The 25,948-nt window shown below is 40.8% G+C and overlaps 2 protein-coding genes across 69 annotated transcripts in view; one reads left to right on the top strand and one right to left on the bottom strand.

Annotated features, from left to right (window-relative positions):
• The window catches only part of LRRFIP2 (LRR binding FLII interacting protein 2), a 124,168-nt gene extending 117,864 nt beyond the window's left edge, over positions 1-6,304 (top strand). For all 50 annotated transcript variants that reach the window (XM_054681652.1, XM_054681649.1, XM_063805574.1 and 47 more), the window contains 4 exons: positions 409-529; positions 4,142-4,221; positions 4,797-4,901; positions 5,347-6,304. In XM_054681652.1, the coding sequence (XP_054537627.1) occupies positions 409-529; positions 4,142-4,221; positions 4,797-4,901; positions 5,347-5,457 (417 nt within the window). In that variant the 3' untranslated portion in view covers positions 5,458-6,304. The remainder of the gene's footprint in view (positions 1-408; positions 530-4,141; positions 4,222-4,796; positions 4,902-5,346) is intronic.
• The window catches only part of MLH1 (mutL homolog 1), a 75,257-nt gene that overhangs the window by 8,880 nt on the left and 40,429 nt on the right, over positions 1-25,948 (bottom strand). For 18 of the 19 annotated variants that reach the window (XM_001170433.5, XM_016940656.4, XM_063805544.1 and 15 more), the window contains 6 exons: positions 19,033-19,141; positions 17,006-17,069; positions 11,643-11,807; positions 10,717-10,809; positions 10,310-10,423; positions 8,483-8,842 (listed from right to left, as the gene is read on the bottom strand). In XM_001170433.5, the coding sequence (XP_001170433.1) occupies positions 8,675-8,842; positions 10,310-10,423; positions 10,717-10,809; positions 11,643-11,807; positions 17,006-17,069; positions 19,033-19,141 (713 nt within the window). In that variant the 3' untranslated portion in view covers positions 8,483-8,674. Of the gene's footprint in view, positions 1-8,482; positions 8,843-10,309; positions 10,424-10,716; positions 10,810-11,642; positions 11,808-17,005; positions 17,070-19,032; positions 19,142-25,948 lie in introns of those variants that run through there. The other variant, XM_009445168.4, reaches the window with a different exon arrangement.

The raw sequence follows: 25,948 nt of genomic DNA, 5'->3' as shown, positions 1-25,948 counted from the left end.
GTCGGTCTCAAACTCCTGGGCTCATGTGATCCTCATGCCTCAGCCTCCCAAGTAGCCTGATACATAGGTACATGCCACTGTGCCTGGCTAGAATTTTCCATTTTAAATAAAAGTAACAAAAAATACCCCAAAGATGTACTGTTCCATAAGCAGACACAAATTTAAAATATGGCTATTTTCTACTGGGACACCTGGTCCTGGGGCTTGCTCTTTTCGATGTTTGTTCATAGCTTATCTTTAGCACCTAGGACGATGTGTGTCTCCTATTAGGCACTCAAGAAAATAGGTTTTGAATGAATGTGGCTGATACGATAAGGGTCTGCTTTGTTCTATGATGTGACCATAGAATAAGCATCGGCTTCATTTGAGAGATTGGATCTTGCTGATGAACCTTTATTTTCATTTCAGATTAGAAAACTGAAGCTTCAGTTAGAGGAGGAACGACAGAAATGCTCCAGGAATGATGGCACAGTGGGTGACCTGGCAGGACTGCAGAATGGCTCAGACTTGCAGTTCATCGAAATGCAGAGTAGGTACCAGGGGACAGGCCAGTCCCAGTCTGTATACAGACTGTGTCCCAGGGGTGGGTTTGTCAGCAGGTTGCTGGTATCTTGTAATATACTTTTCTTTTTTTTGAGATGGGAGTCTCACTCTGTCACCCAGGTCAGAGTGCAGTGGTGCAATCTCCGTTCACTGCAGCCTCTGCCTCCTGGGTTCAAGTAATTCTCCTGCCTCAACCTCCTGAGTAGCTGGGATTATAGGCGCCTCCCACCATGCCCGGCTAGTTTTTTATGTTTTTAGCAGAGACAGAGTTTCACCATAGTTACCAGGCTGGTCTCAAACTCCTGGCCTCAGGTGATCTGCCCACCTCAGCCTCCCAGAGTGCTGGGATTACAGGCGTGAGCCACTGCGCCTGGCTGTTAATATGCTTTTCTTAAGAAGAGCTATGCTGCAAAAATTGGTTAGTCCTTGGCTAGTCCAGAAAAACAGTCCTAGTCAGCAATATAGCTGAATAGAGGCTCCACTAGCCTGTGTGCTTCAGGGGATAATGAGGTTTATTGCTCTTACCCTTTCTGGATAAAGTGATTTCTAGGAACTTTTTGCACACTGTGAAATGCCTTTTGACAACCTGGCACTGTCCTTTTCCACATCCATTTGTCATCTTTAAGCTCCCATACAGCAAGCACCCTTCCCCATTAAAGTTTTTTCTCTGGAATTTGTCTTGGATAATTGGACGAATCTATTTGGAACTACTTCACACTAAATTGAGTAGTTTCAGAATTTTCCTAGAAGTATTTTGTTAATCCAAGTTTATCTTTATTAGATGAAATTTAAAATAAGTCCACAAAATAAAGTCTATTCTATTCATTTTACCCGAATTATTCCAGTTTTTCTCATTTTCTACTTTTGACCTCATAATAAAATGATCACTGTAGTCACACTAATTCCCATAGTAGGAAGATTTCAGCAGGAATTTGTAGTTAGCCTTTGTTAGTGATTATGTGTAATTCTCGGACAGAGGAGATTTTTATTTTTCCAATAAGAATAGTGACTTTTCTGATAACTAATATTAAAATCTTGTTTATTCCATGGACTTTTCATCTAAACCTTCTGAGATAGGCTGCCAAGAAAAGACATCTTGGGGCCAGGCGTGGTGGCCCACACCCATAATCCCAGCATTTGGAGAGGCTGAGGTGGTGGATTGCTTGAGCTCAGAAGTTTGAGACCAGCCTGGGCAATGTGGTGAAAACCCGTCTCTTCAAAAAAAAAAAAAAAGAGAGAAAAGACTTTTTGGGTTAAGGCTTATTAATACTAACTTTTGATATTGGTATTATCTTTTCTGTTGGACGTCAGTTAGGACACTTGTGACATTTCCTGGTGAATATTTTGTTCAAGAATGTCATTTTGGTGTTGGCGGTAGATGAGAACAGGGACATGGGAAAAGGCAGGCTGACTAGTTAGGAAGCTACTACAGTGGTGAGCCTGAACCAGTTCAGTAGCTGTCAGCAGTCTTAGAGAGAGGGTAGGGAATAGATCTGAGAGATTGTCCTTAAGCAGCAAATTTAAAAGGAAACAGATTTAGGGGGAATGGGCTGGCATTTATGTGTGAATACTTCCTAGAGTAGGTAGGTTGTTGTATAGCCGGTATTTGCAGAAGGTAAAGTACCCAGGCAGAAGGTGTAGAACAAAGTGAGCTTTGCAGGACTGTGGGAAAGCTGGCAAAGACAAAAGCAAGCAGCTACCCTGGACCAGAAGGCCAGGAGTGGAGCAACTCTTGGTTCTGGATGGTGCCTTGCCTATTATGAGAGTGTTTTGGAATGGGATTTCAAAACACACATGAAGTTACTGAGATAAGAGACTTAAACTTTTGAAAACAGGAAGGGAAAGGTGGTTTGGAGAGTGAGAAGGAAGAAGTACATTTGGATAATCAATAGATTGCTGAGTATAACAATTTAAAAATCAGATCCTGAAGCTTGTTTTAGGGCTCAGAAATAGGAATACTTCTCTTTCACTACCAGATATGGCTTTTGGGGAGATGGTAACCCTGTTCCTTTTAAGGTGACAGTAATTGTCCAATTAGAAAAACCTCTCACCACTTTAGGAGGCTGAGGTGGGCGGATCACAAGGTCAGGAGATCGAGACCATCCTGGCTAACATGGTGAAACCCCGTCTCTACTAAAAATACAAAAATTTAGCCAGGCGTGGTGGCGGGTGCCTGTAGTCCCAGCTACTCAGGAAGCTGAGGCAGGAGAATGGCGTGAACTTGGGTGATGGAGCTTGCAGTGAGCCGAGATCGCGCCACTGCACTCCAGCCTGGGCGACAGAGCGAGACTCCATCTCAAAAAAAAAAAAGAAAAACCTCTCACATTGAAGACTGTATAAGTAATTGTAACCTTGGTCATGTGGAAATGTAGAAAAGTTCTTAAGTTAGATAATCTGAATATTTCCTGTGGTATGTTAGATTTGGTTTATCTTTTGCAAATCTTATTACTGTAATCATGCCAGAGACTGATTTTTGCTAAACTTGGATTCTTGGAGGGATTTTAAAAGTCCCCTGCCATCATTTCTAAACTTTTCATTTTAAGTGATTTACTTCCTAGGTCAGATGTTCATCTAGTAACTTATAGCTCTACCCATAACACATTATCACATTACTGAACAGCATTTATTCCAACATATATTTATTTAGGCATACACTGTGTGCACTTGGCTAGGTACATAGGTAGATTTAGGAAGGCCAAGACAGGGCCCCTCTCCTTGCTTACACATACGATGTTTAAAAAGCATGACAAATGTCATAAAAATGCAAATAAAATACAGCAAGGGAAGGACTTATAATTAAGGGGAGTCATGAAAGAGGTGAAAATTGAGCTTGGCCTTGAAGCAAGTCAGAGGTGGGAGAAAAGGACCCTTACAGTATTGGATAGCAGAAGCAAAACCGATGGGAAGGCATGGGGCCACGTTCAGGGAACTAGAGGGCCCAGTCCCGTGGGCATGGAGGCTCCACAAGGTTACACACAGGGTTGGTAGGGGCTGCTGCTGAATTGGCAGGGCTCCTTTCTCAAGCCCTGCTCACACATATCATAGGGTAAAGAATTTTCTTCTAACTCTTGCTGCAAGGGATACTGTAGTAACATATATGCTAGAGCATCTTGTAGTATATACAGTCCAGAACCTGGGCTGCTGAAGATGCTGTGGTTGTTGTGTGTGCATTTGTATTTTGTAATTTTTTTTTGGCAGGGGGACGGAGTATCGCTCTGTTGCCAGGCTGGAGTGCAGTGGCGCGATCTTAGCTCACTGCAACCTCTGCCTCCTGGGTTCAAGTGATTCTCCTGCCTCAGCTTCCCGAGTAGCTGGGACTACAGGCCTGTGCCACCACGCCCAGCTAATTTTTATATTTTTAGTAGAGACAGGGTTTCACCATGTTGGCCAGGATGGTCTCCTCTATCTCTTGACCTCATGATCCACCCACCTCGGCCTCCCAAAATGGTGGGATTACAGGCGTGAGTCACCGCGCCCAGCCCTGTATTTTGTAATCTTAAGACTGCATGGTCCTCTCTGTGCCACAAAGGTACTGCCTGATGGCTCATACTGTCATCTCTGACAGGTGAAGATAATTCATTGTCTTCTTCTGTTCTAGGAGATGCCAATAGACAAATTAGCGAATACAAATTTAAGCTTTCAAAAGCAGAACAGGATATAACTACCTTGGAGCAAAGTGTAAGTACTTCTATATGGTACTAAGTTATTTAAATGTCCTTCCTGCATCTAAGTGGCTAACAACCCATGAGTGCCTGGGTTGCCTTTGCAGTTGGATCAATAATAGTTCTGTATTAAAATAGAAAAGCCAGCAGAGAGCACTTGTTGGGACATTTTAGCCTTCTGTTTTCTCTAAAACCATAGGAAACTATAGCTATCATTGTTTTTGTAGATATTTCAAGAGAATTCAAGATCATCATTTGTAATAAAATCCCTTACACATTCCAAAAAGTGTAAGAACTTTTCCATTTAGTGTCTCTTCCTATATTGCTTTGGCACTTAAACAATATGGTCATAATAAAACTTAGCATGGGAAATTGGCCCTAAAATGACTCTACAGCTGTAATCCTCTCTGGGGACATTTCTTGATTTATAAATAGCAACTGAGTTCTGAGAGGACTTATGAGTCACCCTTAGGGGACTTGTTAGTGTTAGATTACTTGGCATTTATAATGACATTGTATTTCCATCCTGGCTACCAAAAAGTGGTGACTTCTAGTGCCCAGTACTAGAGGCCTATGTTCTCATACTTACAGATTAGCCGGCTTGAGGGACAGGTTCTGAGATATAAAACTGCTGCTGAGAATGCTGAGAAAGTTGAAGATGAATTGAAAGCAGAAAAACGGAAGCTACAACGAGAGGTACTTCTTTTAATATGTTTCTTGGAGAATACATTCCTAAAAAGAAAAAATCTTCTGGAAATAATTCTTAGCTGTGTAAGAAATTTGATACTTAAGGAAACAGCAGTGGAGTCACTTAACTAATTTGTGTTGGTTTTTGACCTGCATAGTGACTGCCATTTACTTTTATGTTTTGGTCAATTAGATACTAAGTAAAAAGATAGTTTGTATTTTTGCTTCAGGTCAGGTCTATTTCTCCAACTTCTATATATCCTTTCTGTGATTAAAACAAATAAACAATCCTCAGTATCATCATTTAACACCTCTAACTGATAGAAAAAATGAGGTTGTGGGTCCTGTGCAAGGCCATCACAGTTAGCAGTGCTTTCATTTCCCAGGAAGTTGAAAATAGAGTAGCACTGGATGTTGTTTCTGACCACATGTAGTGACTGCATTCTGTCTCCAGTTACGAACAGCACTGGACAAGATTGAGGAGATGGAGATGACCAACAGCCACCTGGCCAAGCGGCTGGAGAAGATGAAGGCCAATAGGACAGCACTTCTGGCCCAGCAGTAGGAAAACCACCCTTCAACCTGGGTGATGCTCCTTGGGGCCCTACCTAGAGGGACTGACTTTTGTCCATTGACACAAACCCCTTTTAGTACTGTTTTGAGTTTTGTCATTAAAACAGCCACCTTTGTATTTTATAATTTATGAGAGAATGAAGTCATTTTGAATCTACATGAATGAACACTTTGGATTTTGTTGTAGTTTGATTCTAGGGTAGAACCAGTCCATGCTGTTTTTATTTTTTATCTCCGTAATTGTAGAATCATGTTTACTCAACATTTTTCCCCAGCTGCCTCAGTAACTGGGCACTCGGAGGCCTTGGCACGGGTTCTGGAGGACAGACAGCAATTCTATGAGTGCTTACTGAGATACTTGCTGGAGACCTCAGAAAACACAAGTGCCTTCTCCACGGTGCAATTCAGACTTCAGTGATCTCCAGTGGTCAAAAGACATTTACCCTTAATATCAGACAACATTTATATTTTAGTGAAGAAACAAGTTCTCGGGTGGGGAATCTATGTTTCACTCAAATTTATATGTTTGGAGGAAAAAAGCCTTTTTTTGTAAAATATTTAAATTTATATAAGAAAATGTTAGAAAAAAATATGGGGAGTGTATATAAAACTTGCTTTATTGCATGGGGCAGGGGAAGTCCAGGCCTAATACTCTTAAAGTAAGAGTTGGGTCTTTTTTTTCTTCAATACAACTGTGCTGTACCTTGTAAAGTGTTTTATCTGCTGCTTATTTGTGGAATGAAACCTCAAACAAACCCAAAGGGGGAGGGTAGGGCAGGGCAGGCAGATTGGAAATCTGCCTGCAGATTCTATTAAATACACCCTTTTGCCAACCACAATTGGCTACTGACATGTTCATTTTGTTATAGGAGACTTTAAAACAAATGATGGCAACCACATCCCTCTTCTTTTGTCTCCTTCTCAAGGAAAAACAATCGGGAATGTAGAACTTTTAAAGACTTGAGTTTCATCTTTAGAGGTACCCTGTCCAAGAGGTTTTTTTAAAATCATGGAGTGCAACTACTTTGCAGAATTTATGATTCTCTTTTGCTCTTAGTACCCAGGTGGTTTTATTGAAATGATTATTGTATCTTTAAAGTGCTTACACAGAAAATATATTGGGGGAAAATCTAGTGACTAAAGGCACATAAGATAATAAAACTAGACTTTAAAAAGGTAACTCAAAAGTGAATAAAATCTCTAATATTTGTTCCTTTTTTAATTAGCCCTTCATTTAAAAAATATGGATACCAATCTTCTGAATTGAGATGATTTTCTATACATTTTCTTTCGTTTTCTTTTTTTTTTGAGACAGAGTTTCGCTCAGTCACCCAGGCTGGAGTGCAGTGGCACGATCTCGGCTCACTGCAACCTCTGCCTCCCAGGTTCAGGTGATTCTTCTGCCTCAGCCTCCCGAGGAGCTGGGACTACAGGTGTGCACCACCACACCCGACTGATTTTTGTATTTTTAGTAGAGATGGGGTTTCACCATGTTGGCCAGGCTGGTCTTGAACTCCTGACTTCAAGTGATCCGCCCACCTCAGCCTCCCAAAGTGCTGGGATTAGAGGTGTGGGCCACTGTGCCTGGCCTCTTTTTTTTTTTTTTTTTTTGAGAGACAGTCTCGTGCTGTCACCCATGCTGGAGTGCAGTGGTATGATCTTGGCTCACTGCAACCTCTGCCTTCCGGGTTCAAGCTTGATTCTCCTGCCTCAGCCTCCCAAGTAGGTGGGATTACAGGTGCCTGCCACCACACCCTGCTAATTTTTGTATTTTTAGTAGAGTTAGGGTTTCACCATGTTGCCCAGGCTGGTCTTGAACTACTGACCACAAGTGATCTGCCTGCCTCAGCCTCCCAAAGTGTTGGGATTACAGGCGTGAGCCACCATGCCTCAGCCTATACATTTACTAATAGTAGCAAGTTGTGTGGTTGGGGGTGGGTAGAAAGGTGTTCTAAAGTGCAGGTTTGTTCTAGAACTCCATCCCAGCTAAAACCAACATACTGTGTGGCCCAGCTCTTGAAGCTCAGAAAACCCCTCTTCCTCTCCTCTCCACTCAAGGTCACCCAGCCTGTGCCCCACCTGGGCTCATGGAACCTCACTTCTGAGATGCCCTGGTCTACTTTATGGAGTTCTTATTGTTCAAAACTGACCTTGCCTATTTTGTGGCACAATAAATACGTCTGTAACATTTTGTCTTCCTAGTCTTTCCAAGTGAAATTGCTCCATTTCTTCATAAGATGAGAGTAGTCTGTTCTTTATCACTGAACTTTCTTCACTGAGTCTTGGAATATGGATTTTACCTTAAAACCACAGACATTCTTCCTTTCTGAGCTGAATGCTCCATTTCTCTAAATGTAGGCAAATATTAAGGAAGTTTATTTTGTCACTCACAGTTTAAATTTATATTTTTACATCATCCTTCAAACAAGATTACCTAGAAACTTCTTTATCTTAAGCTATTAGTACTCATAGTCATTAACAAAGTGGGCTAACTTAAACACTCATACTTAATGCCGGCCGCAGTGGCTCATGCCTGTAATCCCAGCACTTACTTTGGGAGGCTGAGGTGGGAGGATCACCTGAGGTCAGGAGTTTGAGACCAGCTTGGCCAGCATCGTGAAACCACATCTCTACTAAAAATAAAAAAATTAGCCAGGCGTGGTGGCAGGTGCCTGTAATCCCAGCTACTCAGGAAGCTGAGGCAGGAGAATTGCTTGAACCCGGTAAGCGGAGGTTGCAGTGAGCCAATATCGCGCCACTGCACTCCAGCCTGGGCAACAAAGCAAGACTCCGTCTCACAACAAAAAACAAAAAACTCATTATAGATGAAGTAAGGACTATTTTCTTTCTTCAAGTTTTTTTCCTTAATAATTAGCTTTGGTTATTGTAGACACCAGATGACCAAATCAAGCTTTCTCCATGGTCAGTGCCATCAGAGCCTGTGACATGTTCAAGACCTCTTTTTGGCATCTGAACTGACACAATATATACATAATAAAATTAAATAAGAAATTATGTTAAGACACATCTGACTATTTATTTATAATCAATCCACTGTGTATAAAGGAATACTATCAGAAGGCAAGTGTAAGTCTTAAGTGCTACCAACACTTATGTTGGTACACTTTGTATATCACACTTTGATACAACACTTTGTATCGGAATACAGAGAAAGAAGAACACATCCCACAGTGCATAAATAACCATATTTAACACCTCTCAAAGACTTTGTATAGATCAGGCAGGTTAGCAAGCTGCAGGATATTTCCATCTTCTGTGAAATGTTTAGGAGGCAGAATGTGTGAGCGCAAGGCTTTATAGACAATGTGTTCCACAGTCCACTTCCAGGAGTTTGGAATGGAGCCAGGCACTTCACTCTGGAAAACACATTAGATGTCATAAGCCTCCCTGTTTGCATCCCAACATACACTGGTGTCCTGGCTGATGGGATGTGCACTGGGTCTGGAAAGACTTGGTGTTATCTAGGGCTTTTGAAGTGGATCTTGTAGGCCAGCCTCTCAGGGGATCCCACAGGCCTGAACACAAGAGGATTTTTTGTTTGTTTGTTTATTTAGAGACAAGGTCTTGCTCTGTCACCCAGGCTGAAGGGCAGTGGTGTGATCATAGCTCTACAGCCTCAAACTCCTGGGCTTAAGCCATCTTCCCACCTCAGCCTCCTAAAATGCTGGGATTACAGGTGTGAGCCACTGTGTCCAGCCAACATGAGGTTTTAAAGGGAGGAAAAGAAGCCACTGCTCTGTGGGACTGTCTCCTGTGGAACCTTTGTTTTCATTCAGGGAGAAAATGGTTTTACTGTAGCAGGAGCTAACATCATGTCTGATCCTGACTGATATTTGGATGGCAACTGTAGGAAGTACCTAACTTACCATTAAAATCGGGTCTGAAAGTAGTTCTAATCCCCAGGGGAGGAATGAAAATATTAATGAGGATTATTTTGCCTCATTATTCCTCTCCTTCTTGTAAGCCTTAGCTGTCTCATGTGTAAGAAAATGTTCTTTCTCAACTGTCCTTCCTTTTCTTGAGGTAAAATTTCTAATCCAATGAGATAGTTTCCACACAGTTTGGTAAGTGTGTTGCCTTCTCCACTGGAGTGAGAAATTCCCTAGAGGCTTTGGCCAACAGGACTAAATCTCTGCCCTCCCACCTATAGACTTGGAATCCTCGAGCATGCCTGACTGGCCTTCAGCCTCCTCATCTGAAACTCGCTCACACTGCTCAGGAGATGACTGTGAGCAATCAGGGGTCATACTCTGATTAAAGTGGGCTACTCTTTGATTCTTAGAATATTTCAACTCTCCCTTCCAACCTCCCCCAAAATATATGTTGATTTGAAAAGCATTATCATCTGACTGGGAAAAGTGACAATGAAACATTAGGAATCCAGGCACCCTTTTTGTGTCAAGCTGACCTGTAAGAGGAGTTATAGAGCCTTGTTTTCCTGGCAGGGCAGTGGTCGGATAAAGAGTAAGGCAAAAGCTAAGAGAGACTGAGGCAACTGACCCAGAATCTGAAGACTGGCTACACACTTCAGAGCTAACAGTGGGAGTATATGGACTCTCCAGCCTTAGACAATCTAACTCAACCTCCCATTTCTCACTGTGATGGCTTGTGTTTTCACATTTGACAATTTCTGAGGTCACTCTGGAGGTATGTTCTACATCAGCAGATGGAAGTAAAAATCATGAATAAAAGCTGACTGTTGTGTTTGAACCTTGTTGGGTACAAAGAAATCCTGAAATTTTAGAGATGTGCAGTTTCATCTCCTAAAGATTGTATGAGGTCCTGTCCTAGTCCTGGGGTGCCAGTGTGCATCACCACTGTACCTGCTGGCCTGAGAGGGTCGACTCCTCAGATATGTACTGCTTCCGGATGGAGTAGAACATAGCGCATTCTTTACTGAGGCTTTCAAAACATTCCTTTTCTTCGTCCCAATTCACCTGGTCCAAAGAATTCAATACCTCAAAATAGGTACGAATTTAAACATTCTCATTCTAAATGGAGATCACAGACTACTTAAAGCTAAAAAACGAAATGTGATACTTTAGGCGTTAAAACTATAAATGGGACTGCTGAATATTGCTGGGGATGAATATTAGTGGGGATGAGAGCAGGCCTTCAGCTATCCCACCCTTATCATCTTTATCATTCCAGATCAAAGGGTGGTCATTTGCCCTTTCCCTCCAGCACACATGCACGTACCGAAATGCTTAGTATCTGCTTGATCACTGACCTCAGTGGCTAGTCGAAGAATGAAGATAGGCAGTCCCTCCAAAGGGGGCACATAGTTGTCAATCAGAAGGGGTAATCCAATCAGGTTCCCTTCCTGCTTGCAGGAAAAAGGACAAGGGAACAAGAAATAATGCTGTCATAGTTTAAACAAATCCCATTTCTCCAGTGCTTTCCCAGGCCTTGTGCTCCTATCTGCCACTCTGGGTGACCACGTTACTTGATTGGGCTGGGCACTGGGGGCAGACCTAAACACTTAAAAAGAGTTTTTCATCCTGACAAACAGCACGGCAGAACAACCTTTTCTTTGGATCTGTTCACGATCCAAAGAACACATCAAGATGGAGAGCCCCAAAAATGAAGGAATAAGAAGAAATGGGAGCAAATGGCATAATCTCATTTATAATGGCCTGCAGGGATTCGGCTCTCCATGTCTGGGTCCTTCACCCTGGGAACAAGAGTAGGCATGCATGGATAGTAGTACAGTTTATGTAACCTAGAAATGCAAATAGGGAGTGGAGAGGATGTCACATATGTCACTTGCTGCTTCTGAGGGGAGGCCTAGTCCTGACCTTGGAACGTTTTTTTTTTTTTTTTTTGAGACGCAGTCTCGCTGTCGCCTAGGCTAGAGTGCAGTGATGCAATCTCGGCTCACTGCAACTTCTACTTCTTGGGTTTAAGTGATTCTTCTGCCTCAGCCTCCTGAGCAGCTTGGATTACAGGTGCCCGCCACCACGCCTGGCTAATTTTTCTATTTTTTTAGTAGAGACGGGGTTTCATCATGTTGGCCAGCTGGTTTTGAACTCCTGACCCCAAGTTATCTGCCCACCTCAGCCTCCCAAAGTGCTGGGATTACAGTCATGAGCCACCGCACCCGGCTGGAAATTTTATTTGAAGAATACAACAGAAGTATAAGAATGGCTGTCACACCTCATCAATTTCCAAAGAGAAATAGTCTGCAAGCATCTCAGCCTTCTTCTTCAGAAACTCAACAATGTATTCAGCAAGTCCTTCTTTGGGACCATCTTCCTCTGTCCAGCCACTCTCTGGACTATCTAAGGCAAGCATGGCGAGGTCAAAGAGCGGTGCTGGCTCCTAGGAAGAAGCAAGAACATGAAGGAGCAAGCTTTAACGGAGCATCCAAATGAAGCCTGAATTCCCAAGAATCCACTATCAGAATAGCAGGTGAGAAACCACAAATGTAACACTCATCCCCCATATACCCCAAAGGAAGTGCCTGAACAATCCACAACAAAACCCCTTTCCTCCTCTTGTCAATGGCCATTTCAACAGAGAAGATACGACAGACAAAAAGCCTGCTGAAAGGATGGGAAGGGTGAAGCCCTGGGGAGGTACTTTCCTTCTGTGTAGCCTTAAGGACTCAACTTTCGTATTTCTAGAAAACCACAGGCAGATCATTTCTTTCTACTGCCTCATAACTAAAGCTGGGCGGGTGAGGATGGAGAGTAAGTTAAATTGAATGACATTTCAGGTAAATCATCTAATGCAGAAACAAAGGGAAAACTATGCTTAAAATTAAGATGCCTAAGTTATCTTCCATTTCTCCCCTTCTGATAATATGTTACTCATACTTTTACATATGTTATAAACCCACAGTACATTATCTTTTCATAATATAAGAGTCCATTATCAAAAGGATATAACAATCCTAAATGTTTATGTACCCAATAACAGAGCTTTAAAATATATGGGCTGGGCGCGGTGGCTCATGCCTGTAATCCCAGCACTTTGGGAGGCTAAGCTGGGCGGATCACGAGGTCAGATCGAGACCATCCTTGCTAACATGGTGAAACCCTGTCTCTACTAAAAATACAAAAAATTAGCTGGGCGTGGTGGTGGGTGCCTGTAGTCCCAGCTATTCGGGAGGCTGAGGCAGAAGAATGGCGTGAACCTGGGAGGCGGAGCTTGCAGTGAGCCGAGATCACAGCACTGCACTCCAGCCTGGGCAACAGAGCAAGACTCCATCTCAAAAAAAAAAAAAATCATATATATACATATATATGTATATATATATGAAGGCAAAAACTAAGAGAACTGCAAAGAGAACAGACAAATCATAATTATAGTTGGAAGTTTCAATACCCCTTTCTCAATAACAGAACAGGCAGAAAATCAGTAAAGATACAGGAGACTTGGGCATCACTATCAACTTGATATACCTAGAACATTCAACTCAATGAGATCAGAATACAAATTATTTTCAAGTACACATGGAACATTTACCAACACAGACCATATTCTGGGCCATAAAGTTTCAATAAATGTATAAAAAAAGGCAAGTATGTTCTTTGACTGAGATGGAAATAAATTAGAAATCAATAACATATTGTTTTAAAAATCCTCAAGAGATTGGAAACTAAATAACACAGTTCTAAAAAACCTGTAGGTCAAAGAAGAAATCAAAAGGGAAATTAGAAGGTATTTTGAACTGAATGAAAATGAAAACAAACTATCAAAATTTGTGGGATGCTGTTGAAGCAGTGCTTAAGGGATATTTGTAGCACTTAACACCTGTATTAGAAAAGAAGAAAGGTCTCAAATCCGTGACCTCAGCTTCTACCTTAAGAAATGTGAAACAGGCCAGCCACAGTGGCTCACACCTGTAATCCCAGCACTCTGGGAGGCCAAGGCAGGTGGATCACCTGAGGGCAGGAGTTTGAGACCAGCCTGGCCAACACAGTGCAACCCCATCTCTACTAAAAATACAAAAATTAGCTGGTGGTGCATGCCTGTAATCTCAGCTACTTGGGAGGCTTAGAAACAGGAATCGCTTGAACCTGGAAGGCTGAGGTTACAGTGAGCCAAGATCGCACCACTGTACTGCACTCCAGCCTGGGCGACAGAGCAAGACTCTGTCTCAAAAAAAAAAAAAAAAAAAAAAAGAAATGTGAAACAGAAGACAAATTAAACCAAAATAGGTATAAGAAAGATTAAAAGTCAGAGCAGATATCAATGAAATAGAAAATAGAAAAGAAAAATCTATGAAACCAAAAGTTAGTTCTTTGAGAAGATCAATAAAATTGATAAACCTCTAGCCAGACTGACCAAGTTAAAAAGAAAAGCCTGAAATTACCAATATTAGGAATGAGAGAGGTTATGTCACCAAGAGATCCATAGATAATAAAAGAATAAGAAATATTATAAATAACTTTATGTCAGTAAATTTAAAAATTTAGATTAAATGGGACAAATTTCTTCAAAGAAACAAAATACCAAAGCTTACCTAAGAAGAAACAGATAACCTGAATAGCTCTATACTATTAAAGAAATAGAATTTGCAGTTAAAAACCTTCCCATGAAGAAAATCTCCAAGCCCAGATGGCTTCACTGTTGAGTTCTACCAAACATTAAGCAATAATTTTAACATCAATTCTACACAAAACTCTTTCAGAAAATGGAAAAGGAGGGGATACTTACCAACTCATTCCATGAGGCCAGCATTACCCTGATACAAAAACCAAAGACTAAAAGAAAACTATAAACTAGTAACATTCATGAGCACAGATAAAATAATTATAATAAAAATTTTAGCAAATCAAATCCCATAATAAATAAAAAGGATTATATATTATAACCAAGCAGAGTTCATCCCAGGAATGCAAAGATTGGTTTAACATAAGAAAATCAATGTAATTCACTATATTAACAAACTATAAAAGAAAAATCATATGATTATCTCAGTAGATGCAAAAAAAAGCATTTGAAAAAAATTCAACATCCAATCCTAAATAAAATCTCTAGCAAATAAGGAACAGAGGGAACTTCCTCAACCTCATAATGGGCATCTACAAAAAAACCTATATGGCTAACAGCATACTGAATGTTTTGTAACTTTCCCCTTTCCCCCTTAGATCAGGAAGAAGAGAAGGATTTCCATTCTTACCACTTCGTTTTTCATATGTGTGTGTGTGTGTGTGTGTTGCCCAGGCTGGAGTGCAGTGGTGCATTCTTGGCTCACTGCAACCTCTGCCTCCTGGGTTCAAGTGATTCTCATGCCTCAGCCACCCAAGTAGCTGGGATTACAGACGTGGACTGCCACACCCAACTATATTTTGTATTTTTAATAGAGACAGAGTTTCACCATGTTGGCCAGGCTGATCTCAAACTCCTGGCCTCAAGTAACCTGCCCACCATACTCTCCCAAAGTGCTAGGATTAGAGGCATGAGCCACCATGCCTGGCCCATTCTTACCACTTCTATTCAACATTGTATTGGAGGCTCTAGCCAGTGGCAGTCAGTCAAGAGAAAGAAATAAAAGGCAGCCGGGCGCAGTAATTCACGCCTGTAATCCCAGCACTTTGGGAGGCCGAGACAGGCAGATTACCTGAGGTCAGGAGTTCAAGACCAGCTCGGCCACATGGTGAAACCCCATCTCTACTAAAAATACAAAAAAATTAGCCGGGCGTGGTGGCCAGCGCCTGTAATCCCAGCTACTCAGGAGGCTGAGGCAGGAGAATTGCCTGAACCCAGGAGGTGGAGGTTGCAGTAAGCCGAGATCCAGCCACTGCACTCCAGCCTGGGTGACAAGAGCAAAACTCCGTCTTAAAAAAAGAAAGAAAGAAAGAAAAGGTGTTCAGTTTGCACAGCAAGAAGTAAAAGTTTCTTTATTCTCAGAAGACATGATACATATATAGAAAATCTGATAGAATCTACAAAAAATCTACTAGAACTAGTAAGTGAGTTTAACAAGGTTGCAAGATACAGCATCAATGTACAAAACTATACGTATTTCTATATACTAGCAAATAAACAACAGGAAATTGAAGTTTTTTGGCTGGGTGAAGTAACTCATGCCTACAATCCTAGCACTCTGGGAGGCTGAGGCAAGAGTATCACTTGAGGCCATGAGTTTGAGATTAGCCTTGGTAACACAAGACTCCCGTTTCTACGAAAAAAATTTTTTTAAAAAAATTAGCCAGGTGTAGTGGTACACACTTGTATTCCTAGCTACTTGAGCCTAGGAGTTCAAAGCTTCAGTGACCTATGATCATGCCACTGCACTCCAGCCTAGGCAAGAGTGAGACCCCTGTCTCTTAAAAAAAAAAAAAAAAAAAATTTGAGGCCAGGCGCAGTGGCTCACACCTGTAATCCCAGCACTTTGGGAAGCCAAGGTGGGCAGATCACCTGAGGTCAGGAGTTCAAGACCAGCCTGGCCAACATGGTGAAACCCCCTCTCTACTATAAATAGTTTAAAAAATTAGCCGGGCGTGGTGGCACATGCCTGTAATCCCAGCTACTTGGGAGGCTGAGGCAGTTTGAGAATCGCTTGAACCCAGGAGGCGGAGGTTGCAGTGAACCAAGATTTTGCCATTGCACTCCAGCCTGGGCAACAGAGCAAGACTCTGTCTCAAAAAAGAAAAGAAAAAAGAAAATTTTTGAAAAATGCCATTTAGCATTAAAAAATGTGAAATACTAAGGGATTTATCTAACAAAAGTTTTTCACCCTAAATTGATCTAGATTCAACATAATCCCAATCAAAATCTCAGCAGGCTTTTTGTAGAGTATATCACATGAAAAAAGTGGATATGAAACCATATAAACAGGTAGTATGATTTTTAACTCAGAACTAAAATTCAGCATTGAAAAAGTTTTTGACAGTTTTCACAAAAGGCATAGAAAAAAAAAAAAGTCTTGGAAGAAATGGACTAAAATTGTTGGCAGGGGTTGTGTTTGGACCACAGCTTTAGACAATGTTTATTTTTATCCCTTTCCAAGTATTAAGTGTCAGTAGATATTTATTTTTTTGAGGGAATCTTGCTCTGTTGCCCAGGCTGGAGTGCAGTGGCGTGATCTCAGCTCATTGCAACCTCTGCCTCCTGGGTTCAAATGATTCTCCTGCCTTAGCCTCCTGAGTAGCTGGGATTACAGGCGCCCACCACCATACCCTGCTAATATTTGTAATTTAGTAGAGACAGGGTTTCATCATATTGGTCAGGCTGGTCTTGAACTCCTGACCTCAAATCATCTGCCCGCCTCAGCCTCCCAAAGTGGTGGGATTACAGGCATGAGCCACCGCACCCGGCCGAGTATCAGTAGATATTATTAACTTCTATACTAATAAACATTTGTTTAAGTTGGCTACCAAATGACTGTTTTGCTAAAAAGTATAAAACTTCTTATAGATACCTCCATATGCAAATCATACAATACAGCAACTATCCTTAGAAGTTTTAGAAAAATTTAACATACTACAAATAAGATATTAGTGGAGAGCTATTATTTTCAGAAACGATCAGTTGAAATTTCAGAAGTGAAAAGGATCTAAACTTACCGATAACCTGAGAACACCAAAATTGGCAAAATCATAAATGAGTATCTGGTAGAACAGTTCTTCACTGAAAATAAAAATGAAGCAACTTTAAGGAAAAGCTGAATTCATGCTTGAGATACAACCAGTTGGGACAAAATGGGAGAAGTAATCCCTGAAACATGGATGAGACAGAAATAGTTCTGCCTGGCTGTGGAATCTGGTTAACAGTCTAACAAAATCTCTTACCCCTCCAAAGAGCTGGGATTCCCAACGTCTTCAACCAGGGGTCCGACTGGCCAGCCTCTAACAGACAGGTTAGAGCACTAAGACCAAGTCTGGCTTGCTGCCACTCATGTTCTGTCCCTACCTGTCTGGTGCTATAAAAGGTTCCTGACACTCTGCAGTAAGATTTAAAAACTTTTTGTCTGCTTACCTTTCCCCCACTTACAAAGAATCCTATAGATCACTTTTTTTTTTTACAACTTATTAAAAATTATGTGAAATGTATAGGAAGGGCAGGGAGTCTTCCTAAATAATCAAAAGTAGACCTAAGGCAGGATTATACTATGCTGACATGTAGTTTAGGATGATACACTGGCTGGCAATAGTCCAAAAGCAGCTATGAAGTACACACTATATTGAATTACTTCCAAAAACACAATGGGAATAAAGGCCACATTTATATGGTACTTTATAGTTCTTAAAACACATTGAACCCCATAGACTTGCTTAAAGACTTCTCATCAAAGCAGACAAAGCACCTTCTATGTCTGCATTTTGGTGGGGAAACTGAGGCACCTATTGAGTAGCTGACTTATTCTACATCAGTTAGTAAAGTGCTAAAGGAAGGACTTGAATCCAGATATTGAACTCTGAACCCGGTTCTCTCCCTATGTTTTTCTACCCCCTTACTAGAAAACCATTCACATTTATTAACAGCTGCAAATCTGGGACTGGCCTGGATTGTATCTGTGAGATGAAAGAACATGAATACAACTGTGATCTGGGGCCTTGGAGGTCATTCCCTTAAACATGCTGGAAAAGAAAAAGCAAGGGGAGTAGAATTCCTAACAAATTAAAAAGTGACAGCTCACTATACAAGCCCAAGCATTCTCAAAGCAGACAATGGAACTTGAACAGAGTTGCACCAAACGGGTTTCCAAGCCTAGATGGAATGAGTTCTGAATACATACAAGGAGGTACATGTGCTAACAGGAAGCTTCTGGACTGGGGCAGTTTCAAGGGATGGCGAATAGGTTTCTATCTCATGTACCAACTCCATGCAATGTATAGTGGCTGCCCCACTCACAGGGCCAATAAGCACTCTGAGGCCACAGCAGGGCTTAGAGGGAGAGTCTCACAGTAGATAGGTGATGTCTAGTAGATGCAAGGTGGCAGCATCCTCCCATATGCATTACCTATTTGAGAACAGATTTAACAGAGATGCTAGACTCAACAGGAGCTCATCCGCCAAGGTCCCTGGAAACAATCAATAGAAATGTTGCCAGCCATGCAATAGTCACATGAAACTGCCGGGGTCACCTTTCCTGTGCTGATCAAGCCCACTGGCTCACTTGGTGGCTGGGGTAGGCCTTTGCTCCATTCTCAAAGCTGGGAGGAAAGAAGGCATCAGGTCTTCTTTCTCTTGCATCACCTACAGTACTCTGTTGCACAGAGCAGATACCAGAATTCTCTAGCAGCACCAAACCCTCACCACCTGGTTCACAACATTTATAGGGCACTGAGCAACTACCAAGGACTAGGCTTCTTGGGTTATTTCTTACCCAAACAAACAAACAAAACCCCTGCATGTTAACTAGTAATACCACAACTTACAGATGAGAAATCTGAGACGTAGTTTAGGAATGTAACTTGTCTACAGTCAAATAAATGGGAAATGGTCGAACTTGGATTTGAAACCACATGTGTCTGACTCCAAAGCCTGTGTCCTCCCAACTACCTCATGCTGCTCTCCTTAGCTTTTGTGCCTGTGCTCCCTGGACCATTGTTGTAGTAGCTCTGCTTGTTCACACACTCAGCTGATTTACCTAAGCTTGGTGGTGTTGAGAAGGTATAACTTGGTTTGATGCTGTGCCAAGGCCCACTGAGGATTCACACAGCCCACGAAGGAGTGGTTATGCAACATCTCCCGGAGAACTGCAAAACAAAAAATAAAACCAAAAAACAGGTAAGTAATAGAATCCTACCAACCCCACTTCATTGACCAAAGCACCAGGCACCAGAACTAGAGACACCAAGTAAGCAAAGAAGCCTGAATTGAGCATCCTGGTGAAAACGAACACAAATGAGGAATAAAATATAACTAATCTTTTAACATGCAACAAGGAATTGCTAAAAGATTAAAGAACACTCAAGGATCAAAATCTAAGACAAAGCAGGAACTCAGAGAGGTAACGAGATCTCTGAGGTCAACTTTATCAAAAAACATTAGAGAAACCTCAGGAATCACAAACATTAGTTTTTACAGGCTCAGAAGGTGGCAAAAGGAGGACAAAATCATGGAATGGTTTGAAATGGAGAGTCTAATAGGAGACCACTTCCCCAACACATTAAGCTGAGACTCCAAGGGCTGCACCCCCAGTGAAAAGGAAAACCATACTACTATGCCCATGCCCACTCCCCTGCCCCTCCAAGGGCAGTAAGCAAAACTGCCACCTCTAGCATTGGTGTTGGAAGAAAACATGACACCCTGTGAATGTGTAATCATAAACTGGTCCTCATATGCTTTTCCAGCCAGGATTCATGCTAAGCAGGTTGCCTGAAAACCTTAAGCGGAGATTTTAATTTAAACTGATATCGGGGCTGACTGTTCCTCCAGTTTCCTAGTAGAATCAAATGCAAATTCTCTCTGCAGAATTTCATTGTCAACCCAGGCTTCAAGTAATTCCCCACAGATAAAGTATGAGGAATTAACAAAAAACAAAAAAAAATGCCCCATGAATTAGAATCCAGAAGAATCCACAGAATGAGATCTGTAAAGGTTTCAGGAATTGGAAAGATTAGCAAATAACATAAAATAAGTATGTTCAGCATGCTCAAGAACTATTAAAACCATGAGTAAGCAGCAGGACACTATCCACTATCTCCTGGGATCAAGATTTCCAAAAGAGCACATAAAGTTTTTAAAAATGAAAAATACAATAATTGAAAAGAAAAATCAAGATAGACTTAAAAAGAGATTTGACAAAGTTAAAAAGCTAATTAACTGGAAGGTAGATCAACAAAATTATCCAGAATGTAGCACAGAAAGATAAAGAAATTGAAAATATGTAAAGATAACTTATGCACATGGGAGATAATAAATACATAACTCATGTTCCAGAAGGAGTCGGAGAGAGGGCAGGAAGAGGACAATATCTGAAGACTTTGAAGACAAAATACCTGAGAATATCCCAGAAGTGATGAAAACTGTCAAGTCTCAGCTAGCAAGCCCAACAAAATCCACACGTGACACACAGGGTTACTACATGGTATTTCTGAAAGGAGATCTTAAAGGTACTCAGAAAGAAAAGAGATTACTCACTAAGTAAATAAAATATAAGACTGGTAGCTGGATTTTCAATAGGTAATAAATATTAAGATTGATAGCTGAATTTTCAAGAGCAAGAGTAGAAATCAGAAAATGATACACTATTACCTTCAATGCACTAAGAAAAAATAATTACCAATCTGGAGTTTTAAACCCAACACAAATACTTTTCAAAATAAGAGTGAATTAGACAAAGCAAAAAAGTTTGCCATGGCTATTGTTTGAATGTCTGTGTCCCCACAAAATTCAAATGTTAAATCCTAACCCCCAAGGTGATACTATTAGGAGGTGGGGCCTTTGGGAGGTGATTAGGTCTTCCCTCATAATTGGGATTAGTGGGATTAGCCCTTTTGAAAGAAACTCCAGAGAGCTAGCTATTCCCTTCCACTATGTAAGGATACAGCTAGAAGGTGCCATGTATGAGGAAGCGGGCCTTCACTAGACACTAAATCTGTCGGTGCCTTGATCTTGGACTTCCCAGCTTTTAGAACTCTGAGAAATAAACCTCTATTGTCTTAAGCCTGAAAGGACTAAGCCATCAAAGGCCCCACTAAAGGTTTAGGCAGACCATAAAACATCTACAGGAAAGAATTATGATCAAATAATATGTGGTAAATCCAAACAAACTGACAATAACAAGTATCACAGAACAAGTAGACACAGGCATACCTCTGAGATATTGCAGGTTCAGTTCCAGACTACAGGAATAAAGTCAATATCACAATAAAGCAAGTCATGTGAAATTTTTTGTTTTTCAGTGCATATAAAACTCATGTTTACACCACACTGTAATCTATTAAGTGTGCAAATAGCATTATGTCTAAAATCAATGTAGGTAGCTTAATTTAAAAACACTTTTTTGCTGGCCGGGCGCAGTGGCTCATGCCAATAATACCAGCACTTTGGGAACCCGAGGTGGGCAGATCACCAGAGATCATGAGTTTGAGACGAGCCTGGCCAACATAGTAAAATCCTGCCTCTACTAAAAATACAAAAATTCGCCAGGCGTGGTGGCACATGCCTATAATCCCAGCTACTTGGGAGGCTGAGGCACAAGAGTCACTTGAACCTGGGAGGTGGAGGTTGCAGTGAGCTGAGATTGTGCCACTGCACTCCAGCCTGGGCGACAGAGTGAATCTCTGTCTCCAATAAATAAATAAATAAATAAAATTAAAAAGGTTTTTGCTAATAAATGGTAACAGTCATCTGAGCTGTCGGCGAATTGTTATCTTTTTGCTGGTGGAGGATCTAGCCCTGATGATGGCTGTTGACTGATCAGGGTGGTGATTGCTGAAGGCTGAGGAAGCTGTTGCAATTTCTTGAAATAAGACAACAGTGAAGTTTGCTGCATCAATTGATTTTTCCTTTCATGAAAGATTTCTCTGTAGCTTGTCATGTTGTTTGATAGCATTTTACTCACAGTAGAAATTCTTCCAAAACTAGTGTCAATCCACTCAAACCCTGCTGCTGCTTTACCAAGTTTATATAATATTCTAAATCCTTTGTTGCCATTTCAACAATATTAACAGCATCTTCACCAGAATTAAGTTCTTTCTCAAGAAACTACTTTCTATGCTCATCCATAAGAAGCAACTCCTCATCTGTTCAAATTTTATCATGGGATTGCAGCAATTCAGTCATATCCTCAGGCTCTACTTCTAATTCTAATTTTCTTGTGATTTCCACCACATCTGCAGCTACTTCCTCCACTGAAGTCTTGAACCCCTCAAAGTTATCCATGAGGGCTGGATGCAATTTCTTCCAAACTCCTGTTAATGTTGATATTTTGACTTCTTCCCAGGAATCTCGAATGTTTCTCAGAGCATCTAAAATGATGAATTCTTTCCAGAGGTTTTCAATTTACTTGGCTCAGATCCATCAGAAGAATCACTATCTATGGCAGCTAGAGCCCTATGAAATGTATTTCTTAAATAAGACTTGAAAGTCAGTATCACTCCTTGATCCATGGGTTGCAGAATGGATGCTGTGTTAGTGTTCATGTCCTTATATATCTCCATTAGAGATCTAGGGTGACCAGGTACATTGTTAATAAGCAGTAACATTTTGAAAGGAATCTTTTTTTCTGAACAGTAGGTCTCAACAATGGGCTTAAAATATTCAGTAAATCATGTTCTAAAAAGATGCTGTCATCTAGGCTTTGTTGTTCCATTTATAGAGCACAGGCAGAGTAGAGTTAGCATAATTCTTAAGGGCCCTGGGATTTTTGGAATAGCAAATGAGCACTGGCTTCAACTTAAAGTCACCAGATGCATTAGTACCTATTAGAGTCAACCTGTCTTTTGAAGCTTTGAAGCCAGGCAGTGACTTTTCCTCTTTAACTATGTAAGTCATAGACGACACCTTCTAATAGAAGATTGTTTTGTCTACATTGAAAATCTGTTGTTTAGTGTAAGCCACCTTCATCAATTAGATCTTTTGGATAACTTGCTACAGCTTCTACATCAGCACTTGTGGCTTCTTCCCTTAAACCTCATCAATCTCTGCTGGCTTCCAAGTTTTCTTCTGTAGCTTCCTCACCCCTCTCAGTCTTCAAAGAATTGAAGCAAGTTAGGGCTTTACCCTGGATTAGGCTTTGGCTTAAGGGAATGCTGTGACTGATTTGATCTTCTATCCAGACCACTAAAACTTTCTTTATTACAGCAATAAAGCTGTTTTGCTTTACCATTCATGTATAACTTGGCTAACTTGCACAAGAGGCCTAGCTTTCAACCTGTACTGGCTTTTAATATGCCTTTCTCATTAAGCTCTTTCTTTCAGTTTTTTTTTTTTGTTTGTTTTGTTTTTGAGACGTAGTCTCACTCTGGTGCCCAGGCTGGAGTGCAATGGCATGATATCGGCTCACTGCAACCTCCACCTCCTGGGTTCAGGTGATTCTCATGCCTCAGCCTCCTGAATAGCCAGGACTACAGGCATCTACCACCAGGCCTGGCTAATTTTTGTATTTTTAATAAAGACGTGTTTCACCATGTTGGCCAGGCTGGTCTTGAACTCTTGACCTCAGGTGATCCACCTGCATTGGCCTCCCAAAGTGCTGGGATTACAGGCTTTTGAAAGGAATCTTTTTTTCTGAGCAGTAGGTCTCCACAATGGGCTTAAAATATTCAGTAAATCATGTTCTAAAAAGATGTGCTGTCATCTAGGCTTTGTTGTTCCATTTATAGAGCAGAGGCAGAGTAGAGTTAGCATAATTCTTAAGGGCCCTGGGATTTTTGGAATGGCAAATGAGCATGGGCTCATTTGTGAGCTCAAATGTGAGCCATTGCGCCCAGCCTCTTCCTTTCACTTAAACACTTGTGGACACTGTGGGGTTATTAATTTGCCTAGTTTCCATATTATTGCGTCTCAATGAATAAGGAGGCCTGAGGAGAGTAAGGAAGACATGTGAACACCCAGTCAGTGGAGGGGTCTGAGCACACACATTTATTAATTAAGCTCACTGTCTTATGTGGGCATGGTTTATGCCCACATAAGACAGTGAGCTTAATGGTGCCCCAAACAATTACAATAGTAATGCCAAAGATCAGTGATCACAGATCACCATAACAGATATAGTAATAATGAAAAAGTTGGAAATATTGTGAGAATTACCAAAATTTGACAGAGACACTAAGTGAGCACATGCTGCCATAAAAATGGCAGCTATTGGACTTGCTCTACGAAGGGGCCAATCTATAACTAGTAAAAAATGTAGTATCTGTGAAAATCAATTGCAGGTGGGCTAGAGGCTTAAGTATCAGTCTTTTAGGAAACAATCTAAGAGCATATCTTTAATTATTGCAAAGTTAGGAAGGATTTCTTAAGCTACAAAACCAATCTGTAAAGAAAAATTGATAAAATCTGCCTACATTAAATCTAAGAATTTCTGTTCCTAAAACAAGTATTCATTTTAAAAAGTTACTAGAGGATCCCTAAACTAGGGGAAGATATTTTCATGTAACTCATTACTATCTAGAATATATCAAAAACTCCAAAAATTAATTAGGAAAGACAAAAAAAGAGCCCATCAAATATTGGGTAAAAAACTTGAACAGGTACTTAACAGCTGAGGAAATATACTTATTAATTGATTACTTATTTATTTAGTTATTGCTCTGTTGCCCAGGCTGGAGTGCAGTGGTACAATCTCGGCTCACTGCAACATCTATCTCCCGGGTTCAAGTAAGTCTTGTGCCTCAGCCTCCTGAGTAGCTGGGATTACAGGCATGTGACACCATACCCATCTAATTTTTGTATTTTTAGTAGAGATGGGGTTTTGCCACGTTGGCTGGGCTGGTCTTGAACTCCTGGCCTCAAGTGATCCGCCCACCTTGGCCTCCTAAAGTGCTGGGATTATAGGCATGAGCCAACGCGCCTGGCTGAAATACACTTAACTTTATTTCAACCAAGAAAATGCAAATAAAAACTACTATCAGACACTGTTTCACAATCACCAAACTGGTAAAAATCTGACAATATAATTGTTGGTGATAATTTAAATCAATATGACCCCTCTGGAAAACAATCTGTCATTTTATGACCCAGCAATAACTCTCTTAAATATATGACCTAGAGCTTCTCATCCAGTATGCCAGGCCACCAATCAACTCATATGGGGCTGGGAAGCAGGGTGGCATGTGGGGACACAGAGACTGAGGCCATATGAGTCCTCCAACTGTCCTTTAACAGAAGAATGAATGAACTGTAAATTCATGAAGCAGAATCTATATTATACAGAAAAGGTAAACCAGAGCTATATGTAACAAGATGGATGAATCTTAGGAATATATGTGTAGCTATATATAAATTACAGAAAAATTAAACTTACAGTGTAATTCTACTTTTATAAAATCTAAAGCTTGCAAAAGTAAACAAATTTTTAGGAATACAAATACAGGTAATAAAACTGTAATTAAAACACTATAATTAAAAAAGGAAATAATAATCCCAAAATTTAGAATAGTAATCACCTCTAAGGAAGAAGGGAAGGGAATGGCACAGGGGAGCAGCACATAAGAGCCTCAAAGGTGATGGTGATGTCCTATTTTTTAGGCAGATGCTATTCTCACAAGTGTTCATGTTTTTCTGTAGATGCTACATATATTTCATAAATATGTTTTTAAATTTACCAATGTATATGTTTATGTGTGTTATGCACACATATATATATACTTGTGCATATATCTATGTGTGTGTATATGTTATCTTTTTTTTCATGAAATAAGTAAAAATATCACCAGCAAAAAGGAAGAGTGAGGACAAGAGAGGTTGGAGAAAACGGGGCATGGGTCATAGCACAGCAATAAGCCTATACATTATGTTTTTACTATACTTTTTTTTTAAGCTTTGGCACCACAAGTGAATTCTCATACTATTATAGAAGTTCTGCAATACTATCACCCACTCCATAAAAAAAG

This window comes from Pan troglodytes, chromosome 2 (genome assembly GCF_028858775.2).
Source record: "Pan troglodytes isolate AG18354 chromosome 2, NHGRI_mPanTro3-v2.0_pri, whole genome shotgun sequence".
Classification (NCBI taxonomy): Eukaryota; Metazoa; Chordata; class Mammalia; order Primates; family Hominidae; genus Pan; species Pan troglodytes.
Note: the sequence above shows the minus strand (reverse complement) of the source record. Positions and strands in the feature narration are given on the sequence as shown.